The sequence below is a fragment of the Nannospalax galili genome, unplaced genomic scaffold, assembly GCF_000622305.1.
Source record: "Nannospalax galili isolate Female #2095 unplaced genomic scaffold, S.galili_v1.0 scaffold426, whole genome shotgun sequence".
In the NCBI taxonomy this organism is placed as follows: Eukaryota; Metazoa; Chordata; class Mammalia; order Rodentia; family Spalacidae; genus Nannospalax; species Nannospalax galili.
The window spans coordinates 1,331,130-1,340,553 of NW_008354494.1; the positions used below are offsets into that span (position 1 = coordinate 1,331,130).

Consider the following 9,424-nt stretch of genomic DNA (forward strand, 5'->3'; position numbering starts at 1 on the left):
GCTAAGTAATCACATCATTAGGGCCCTCTCATTGAGAGCAACAGAATTTGATTCGGCTCACCTAAGCCAAAAGGGAATATTTGGGGTAGGGTATGAAGTGACCCAGTGAATGAAAGGAAAAGATAAGAGCCAAGCAAAGACTGGGCAGAAGCAACAAAAACTTCCGGGGTCCTGGTGGCAGGGGGAGAAGAGGGGCATGCTTCTGGAAACCCAAAGTCATATCTAAGATCTGGAGCTTAGGGAAGAAAGGTGATTTGACCTGAGTGGCTTGATATAACTGTTTTCTTTCAAAAAGAGCATAGGCATACTGTAACCTGATCCCTGATGAAGGCATCTTGAAATAACAAGGTATTCATGTTGATGTGTCCATCATGGCTGTAGCTAGGGACAGAAATGTCACTCTCAGAGGAGTCATTCCATGAAAGGGAAGGAAAGGCTGGTCCCCAGATGGTAACTGTTCTCCATGGTGACTCTTCTGTTTTTGATGCAGATGCCTCAGCGATGCAGCTCTCCCACTGTGGGGCCACCTCCTTTGCCACAGAAATCTCTGGAGACCAGGTGGGAAAACTGAGTCTCTCTAGAGCCTCTGACCTCTCAGGTCCCTCTTGGGGCTCCCAGGGTGAACAGTAACTGGGAAGGTTGGAGAGCACAGCCAAGTAGCTGGGTACCATGTCAAGCCAGTTGCTCCTGGCTACAGAGGGGTTTCCCTCCCACAGACTGAGTCACTGTCATTGAGGGAAGACCTAGCTAGAGGACTCACTGACTACAACTCCATGCCCTCCAGTGGCTCCTTGATGCTGAGAGTACCCCATGACATGTGTCTGTCAGTCCCATCAGCCCCTCTGAATGTTCACACTGGTCTTGGGGTTAATCTAGTCCTTTGATCACCCAGGCTTTGTGGGCAGGGGAATCATTTCTCATCGGGGGGTGATCCAGTTGCTCTGATGACAGCATGCGTATAGCACTATTATAGCTTCAGTGTCACTGGCCTCCACCTGCCTGCTTCCCTTTACAGTTAACCCATTTCTAGATCCATTTGTTAGCTCTTCTGATTACCCTCCAAGGTGGGCCACTCTTGTCTTATATGTTGGCTACTAGGAGAGGATGCTTTTCCTTCCTGACCTTTGTTTTAAGCCCATGACAAACTTCTGATTAAGTATTTAAAATATTCTTTCACGTTTCCAAGTTTATCTTTGTGTGAGGGAAATATGGAGGCTTTGCCACCATGCACAGACTCTTTTTGACTACAATGTTGTGGGAAGCTAGCTACATGCATGACAGAAGCTTTCTGGGGATAGTGCTGACTCTCCAGTGTCTGTACTCAGAGTTTAGTGCCCAGGAAATAGTTGTTCCCCAGTGGCATTAATGCCAGACAAAAAGGCCACTATCAAAGAGGATGATTGTCCCATCATAAGTTTAGCTGAGTAAGAATTAAAGTTTATGAGTTTGCTCAGGTGAAATCAACTGGGAGGCATTCCCACTGACAAGACTTACCAGAGACTAATTTATAAATAGGTGCTGATTTATTTCTATTAACTGGGAGAGATGATTGTCAAAGAGACTTGACCCAAGGTTACCCTTGTGCCCACTGATAACACTGCCCCTTTTCTCTCTGTTTGGTGCCCCTATGGAAACATAGTTCCTCAGAATTGACTGCTCAGGGCAGGTAGAGCTAGAATGGAGGGTTGGAGGATCGTAGAAGGTGATGCTTCAGGCTGTGGCTGGGTGGTGTGCTTGACTCCTCTGGAAAGAGATGCCAGCAGCTTCTTCCCCAGAGTACTTTGTGACTTACAAACAAGGCAGCATGTGTTCTTTTCCTCCCCCTTGACTCTGCAGACATCAGGCTTCCTCAGGAGCACACAGTAGTGATTCTTACCAGTACTACAGCCACCAGGCCCGCACTAACACACAGTCGAGCCAGGCTGTTCCCCGAGGTGGCTAGCTTCATCTCGTATACATTGATCACTGTGAGGGTGATTCCCCTCTGACTTTTACTCTAAGCCTGAGACAGACAGCTGGTTAAGCATTTAAAGTGTCCTCTGACCAAATGATGCCAAGCATCTCCTGTACTCACTCCTTCTTTGTTTCCTTTCTTTTGTGTTTATCCAGGGCTCAGAAGAAACTCTCCTGTAGTCTAGAAGACCTGAGAGGTGAATCTGGAGATAAGGTCAGCTTATTGGTGTGCTGTGCTGATTACTAAGTTACGCCTTTAGGCCCAGCTTAGTGCTGGGATATGCCGCTCTGGCCTGATCCTGCCTTGGAGCGGTGCTCATACAGTTGAAGCAGAGAGACAGAATTACACTCATATTTTGAGAAAACCAATTGAGTGTGGCCCAACCCTCCCAGAGGTGGCGGGATGAGCCTGTAATTGCTGGCTGGAGTTGGAGAAGGGCTGAGGTGGGCTCAGGCAAGTTTGGGGAAAAGGTGGGGGGAGGAGGCAATAAGGTCAGAGCCATGCACCACATCAGGCCAGAGAAGGTCTTGGCTATTGTACTGACTTTGTCTCTCCAGGGCACTTGGGATCACTGTAGGGATTCTAAATGAAGGAGTAATGTGGCTGAAGGGGACAATGTCAGGCATACAGCCTGGGGTAATCTAGAAGATTAGAGAGGAAACTGAAAAGATCTAGCAAGGTCTGGGGAGGGCTTTGTGGTCCCCTGTATGAGAGTGGCTTTGACTATGTGGGTGGCCCTGTGTGGGAGGGAACAATAGAAGGCTTTGAGCTCAGTGATGACAGCACAGTCCTGCCCTTATGGAGCTTCAAGTGAGCCATACTTCATACTATGCCCTGGTCTCCAGCAGAGTGCCACCCTCCCTGGTGACAACAGTAGACATTCTAAGCCAAGAGTTGGCAGGAGCTATGGGCTCAGCTCTGGCTGTGGTCCTCTAGCCACATGCCTCTGACTCTGCTGGTCAGACTGCTGAATGCTCAGTTAGATGATTAGACAGTGGCCCGTTTGCTGCTGCAGGAGTTGATCATCTTACAGGAAGATGCGGGGGACCAGGGTTCTTAGATCTGGGCCAGCCAGGTGTAAGCAGGCAGGTGTCTTAAGTTGCAGCTAACACATATTTCTTTTTTTCCACATGATTGAAATACTTCTTGTCACTCTGTAGCGTGTCGATGGGAAGCAGCTGTCCCCAGTGGTAGAGCCCAAGGTACATTAACTTCATGTCGCTCTCACTTGTTCATGATCAACTGTTTGCTAAAGTGTTTTAGCAAGTCACAGCTTTTATAGCCTTAAAATATGTTAACTGTAAGAGTCAGGAAGGAATGAGGGAAGGTGAAACATCTTTATTTTTATGTGCTACACATGCATAATGCGTTTTCTCTACTGTTATCTGTGGGATGTGATTTATCAGCTCCTCTGTTTCATAGACTCCGAGAAACTGATCTTTAACAATGCCGTCTAGACAGCCTCAGGATGGAAGGTGCTATGATTTCTGTACATAGAGGGGGGAGGCAACTCTCTCCTTCTGTGCTGATATGTCATGGTTAAAAACATAGCTGTATACCCAGTCTCCCTTCAATGAACAAATCATCTTATAAAAACTCCATTAGAACTGATTTTCTCCCAGAAGCCTGTTATGAGATTAAGTTTCTATCCTGGTGCACAAATGTTGAGCCCATAATCAACTGGTTTTGTATAATTAGCATGTCAGCCCCACCCAACCACCACTTATAACATCTTATGGAAGGACGTGTTGTACATGTGTCCCTCTTTCTCCTCTGTCTCCCAGAGGAGACATGGGGCCTCACTACATGTGGCCTGAAAGAGCTGTCTTATATTTTCACAGCCCTGAGAAAGAATTGGGCATCTCTGCTCTTCTACAGCAGTGTAAGTGGAAGAGACCTCATTTGCACCTTTGTGTCTTGGCATGGGCCTTCCTTACATGTCTGTGTTTATAGCAGTTGATTCTGTGATTAAGCAGCCATTCCTCAGGCCATCAGGATTGTTGAGCAAATGTCATCTACCTGCTGCCCTGTCCTGGTGCTTTGAACACACAGTCCCTTGTGTTCTGTGGCCTTTTAACAAGTCAAAAGTCTTCCTGTAAGACTGTTCCTGTGAGCTCTGGGGCTCAGCCATCATCCTTCCAGTTCCTAGCCTCAGAGAAGCCATTCACACTCATCTCTAAATAACAGCTATAAGTGGCCACCTACTCCTTTGGGCACACAGCTGGCTCACCACTCAAGTTTTAAGATACCGTCAGTTACCATGAAAGATGAGTAATGTGGGACTGCTTACAAAGAGCACATATTCCAGGCTGAAGCTAGTTCTCACAGGCCTTTGCTCATAATTAGTCTTGTGAAAGCTCAGTTAGTTCAACATGGCAACCTGTTTCCTACACACAGACACCACTCTCCTCCTCGGCACCACTCCATAGGTGCAGTCATTTCCCAGAGCACCCCCTTACTTGCTGCCTTTACTTAAGCGGAGCCTTGCTATGACTGAGAGATCTATGGCAAGCCGGCCTTGTGTCTTTTTTGAGCTCTGTTAGGTATGTCTCTTGAGTTCCCCAGATTGTACATCCTCTGATCTGGTCTCCTGTGATATGAGTCAGTCTCTCCTATTGTAGAATCAAGTCTCTTCAGCCCTCTGTGAGTGCTCTGTTCTTAGGCTGAACATTGTCTTCCTGTGTACGTGCATCAACAGCCTTTAAAGTATTCATTTTTAATGAGTTCTTAAAACTGTTCCCTGAGCCAGACAGTCCTGACATTCTAGGTGTACCTTGTCCTGTGTCGTCTTTGATCTGGGGTCGCTCCTCTTAATCGCTGTCCCCCTAGGACCTGGCCTGTGATGCTTTCTGGGTTTCTGTTTATCTGCTGAATGCTGTGTGCTGTGTGCCCTGTGCATGTTTTTTCACAGCAAGCCCAAGAAAGGATTGTTATTCCTGCTTTTAGAAATGACAAAACTGAGGTTTTAAGAAGATGAGAAAGAGCTTTGCCTGAATCTGAATCGGTCTGCCCCAGAGCTCCACTCCCTCCCCTTTGGCAGGTTACATTGCTAGTCAGTGTCAAAGCAGCAGGGGATTAGCAACTTTGGGTAGCTGGTCCTCACCTTAGCCTTGTTGAAGCAGGCTCTATCTTGTTGTGTCTGCTGCTCCCTTGTTCATTTAGGCTAGCTGACCTTCAAGCTTCTGGGTGATGCTTGTGTCTCCACCTTCTGCCTTGCCATAGGAGTGCTAAGATTACAGATGCACACCACCACATCCAGCTTTTCAACTTGAGCTCTAGTAATAGATCTCAGATCATCAGGCTTGTGTGGCTAGCAGTTTCACCTGCAGCACCATCTCCCTAGCCCACTAGTCTCTAAACATTTGGAAACTCCTTTACCATGGTCAGCAGTTCCCAAGTCTGATTGTGTATCACAGCAATCTAAGCCACTTGTTAAAAATGCAGACTCCTAGGGTGGATGGCCTTTCAGTCGGGCTGATTCATAGGGCCAGGGAGGAAACTGGGAGTTGAGGTCTTTGATAGTGCCACAGGTGAGTAAGCAGCAGCCACCAATGGATGAGCTAGCACTGGGGACACTGCTGGGCTGGTCCACATGTCTGATCATGTCTGACCTCTGCTCCACAGGTCACCACAAGCTTGAAGATTGCATGAGCTTCATCTTTCGAGGTTCTGATGGACCAGGATTCTTTAACATCTAGTCTTCTCTCTCTAGTTTCTTCCTTCTGGACTCATTCATAGGGGGCTTTTCTCAGTGTGTAATGAATGAACTGAATTTAATTCAGTTCTGGGACAGATAAAAGCCAAAAGAATTCAGAAATGTGTTGGATACTTGACTTTAAGATGACGAAAGCTTCAGAAGCTACCTCAGGCATGGCAGCCTCCCAGCGTTGCTCTGACTTTTCTCATATGGCTTTCCTTCTGGGTCCAGTCACATGGTCCATGGTTGAGCTGCTCGGTGAGGTCTCAGTTTCTCTTTGATTCTCCCCAAATGCATCCTATTCTGTTTTCCTCAGCTTTGCAGATTTAGTGACCATTACATACTTCTTGGCCACATAAGTGCTAATCTTTCTCTTATTTTTTAATTTTATTTATTTTTATTTTATGTGTATGAGTGTATTGCCTGCTATATGAATATTTCAACGGCATTTTCTTAAAATATTTTATTTATCATTTTTATTTTATGTGTATGTGTGTATTGCCTGCGTGTAGGTAAGTGCGCCCATGTCGTGCAATGCCTGCGGAGGTCAGAAGAGACTGTCGGATCCCCTGGAACTGAAATTACGGACAGTTGTTAGCTGCCATGTGGGTGCTGGGATTTGAACCCAGGTCTTCTGCAAGAACAGTCAATGTTCTTAACCGCTGAGCCATCTGTCCAGCCCCCCCCCCCGGCCTTTCTCTTTTAATCAGCCTGCTTCATTGGGACTCTTTGGCTAGGGTCCAACCACAGGGTCTGTTGCATTGAAACTGTAACTTGAAGAGAATGAACCTAAGTTCCTTGAGGAGCTGTTGGCCTGTAGCCTCCCCTTGGGCCTGTTTCCTGTAGTTATCGTGGCCCCAGATGTATGCATAGCTTCTTGCTTTGTCTTAACATGGTATTCACGAAAGAACTATTTTAACAATCCGGACTTTTCCTTCTGCTGCTCAAATTCAGACTCTTACACCTTTGCTGTATCATGTTAGTCAAGAGCCACATGATCTGTGCTCCTGCCCATGCCCTTGCAGAGATCTGTTTGAGAGTCCTACATAGCAAAAGCCTCTCTCTCCTGACCACAGGAAAGCAAGATTGAGGACAGGGAGGAGCCCAGACTGGATTGCCTGGTTTCCTCTCCTTCAGGAGTGACAGAAACACTAGGTAGCAGATCATGGCTTGTGCTTTTGAGGAGCTCAGGGAGCAATTCATGGCTCTGAATTCTTTGAGCCACTAACGTGGAACAAATGGCACAAGCCTCCTTCTTGAGATGCAGTTGTCATCATCCCTAGGTTTGGGCTTGACACTATCTCTGTGTCACTGTGCAGGAAAATCCTTCCTTTTCCCAGAACTCTGGTCCCCTTTCCTAGACTTGGAGAAGTGATCTTTGAAGGGTCTTTGAAAAGCTAAGTGAAAAAAATGACTCTTGGAGAAAGGGAATTGTTTGTATATAGGATTTTCTAGCGGGCTTGAGAATGAATCTGAGGGTTAATTTGGCATCTCTACCCTGCCCCCCTCTCCCCAATAGGACAGCTCTTTCCTGGTAGAGCAGAAATACCCTACATTACCTGGGAAGCTACCAGGAGCCACGCCCAATGGAGAAGCTGCCAAATCTCCTCCCACTGCCTCCCAGCCTGACTCTGCAGACAGCAGCCTACTAAGGCTGAGTGAGTATCCACCCCCTTGGGCTGGTGGCCTTGGGAACAGCATCCTTGGCACTTGCAATCACTGCAGCAGCTGTGACTGCAGCCCATAGTTAAGAATGGTGGGGGTTGTTCCTGGAGCATTTTGTGGCCTAAAGTGGTCCCACTTTTAAAGGTGCCCTGCTTGGGTTAGCTGCTTCCTAAATTTCTGCACCTTTGTTCTCCCTCTTCATCCATGCCCCCTCTCTTGAATCCCTGCCTGTTGTCCCCCCACTTCCCCTCCACCACCGTTTCTCTTTTCCCTACCTCTTAGACATCTCCTTCCACTCTTCCTCTGTCCTTCCTCTGTCATCCTGGCCTTCTCTCTAGCTCTGCCTTGTCTGCAGCTTCTGTTAGGAGCTGCCTGGCGGCATGCATTCTCCCAAGTCAGAGCATTTCCTCAGGCAGGTGGAGTGGGGAGCAGCAGATTTGCTGGGCCCAGGAGGTGCTCACAGAGTTCTCCCTGCCTACCCCTAACTCCTCCTCCTCCAGGCTGTTCCCAGATCCAGCTCAGGTGTTGGTTCATGAAAGCCAGTTCTTCCCTTGGCTGCAGAAATCCAGAAAAGTCCTTAAATGACTGTGTCATGACACTCAGGCTGCTTTGGGTCATTCTCATGTGAACCTGGCACCTGTACAGGGGCTGGAAGTAGCTCGTGTCCACCCCCTGCTGATGACCCTTCCTCTCCCTGCCTGTGGACACCTCAGCCTGTGAGGAAGTGGCACATGGAGCATGTGGCTCCTCACCTGATGCTTCTCTCAGCAGCGAGCTAGCCCTGTGGGCTAACTTCGATCAATACTCCCACCTACCCCGTCCTTCATGGTATTGTTTTTCTTTCTGTTTATTTTTCTCTTTTGCTCGATGACTCTCTTGTTTATTTTTTTTTGCTTCCCTGTTACTGTTGGGCTGGACTTTGGCCTCTCTTGCTTCTTCATGTGGCTTCTCTGCTTCTGGGTTGCTGGAGATCGTGCCTGGAGTGTCAGTGCCCCCGTATTAGGTACTGTGTCCGTTCCAGGTGAGGTGGAGTGTGAGAATGCCTTTGTTTTTCCCTTTCTGATGCCCTATCTGCATTCCTGAGTCTCCCTCTGATTAAAGAGTAAGCGCCTTGTCAGAACGATCCACAAGTGCTTGGACCCCAAGGTCTTAGAATCTGAAGACATTAAGTCACCCACATTCAAAACGCTGAGCTGACTAGTTGCTTAGTGAGAGAGCTTGGGGTGTGCTGAGCTCTGTTGGTTTCTGGGATCGTGGTGTGGTGCTCTATCCTGAAGGCAACACTGGGAAGAATGTTCTGGACTCTGATAGAAGGATAGCCTAGATGCAGGACTAGGGTCCAAAGCTCACCTCTCACTCTCATTCACATGCCCTTTCATCCTGCCTACCTCAGGAGAAACAGAAAGTGTCTGGGAAGATACCGTTGTGGCCAATGAGCTCTCATCTACTTCATCGGGTACGGAGTCAAGCCCCCAGTCTCCCCTGACACCAGATGGCAAACGAAGCCCCAAAGGCATCAAGAAATTCTGGGGAAAGTAAGTTGGTAGTGATGGTCATAGTCATGTGCTGAGAATTAATTTTCTTCCTGACCAGGCAGAGTCTGTGTAAGTCCTTGCTTTGTCACACCTTAGAGCAGCTGTGGAAACAAAGTAGTTAACGTTCAAAGAGTCGAATATGAGTCACTTTTCAGGACCTGGAGAATACGTGTGATTAGTACCCAGTAAGTGCAGCCAGTTGCCTTCTGTGTCCTTAATCCAGGCTTATCCTTCCCACACACCTAGCTCCCATTCTCTGCAGTTTGGGCTTCTGGAGAGCACAGACGAGACTGGAGTCCCTTTCTTAGGAGACAGTCTGTATCTCTTAAAATCTTTAAAGACCCAAAGTTGAGTACTTACTAGTCCAACTGATTAAGTCTGGATGGAGGCAGAAGCTGGAGCCTCCTGAGAGACACCAGCCTTCACTTTGATCCTGTGGGGAGTGGCTCAAATCCCAAAGGCAGGTTTAGAATTGAACCTTTTTTTTTTAAATTTATTATTTTTATTTTATGTGTATGTGTGTATTGCCTGCATGTATGTGAGTGCACCCGTGTCGTGCAATGCCACGGAGGT

At 47.6% G+C, this 9,424-nt stretch overlaps 1 protein-coding gene across 13 annotated transcripts in view; it reads left to right on the top strand.

Moving 5' to 3' along the window:
• Nucleotides 1-9,424, top strand: part of Ppfibp2 (PPFIA binding protein 2) — a 180,353-nt gene that overhangs the window by 136,694 nt on the left and 34,235 nt on the right. For all 13 annotated transcript variants that reach the window (XR_003846866.1, XM_029555283.1, XM_029555276.1 and 10 more), the window contains 5 exons: nucleotides 491-558; nucleotides 2,110-2,167; nucleotides 3,115-3,156; nucleotides 7,171-7,309; nucleotides 8,710-8,851. Coding sequence is in view for 12 of the 13 variants with exons in the window: in XM_029555283.1 (XP_029411143.1) it covers nucleotides 491-558; nucleotides 2,110-2,167; nucleotides 3,115-3,156; nucleotides 7,171-7,309; nucleotides 8,710-8,851 (449 nt within the window). In the remaining variant the exon portion in view is untranslated. The remainder of the gene's footprint in view (nucleotides 1-490; nucleotides 559-2,109; nucleotides 2,168-3,114; nucleotides 3,157-7,170; nucleotides 7,310-8,709; nucleotides 8,852-9,424) is intronic.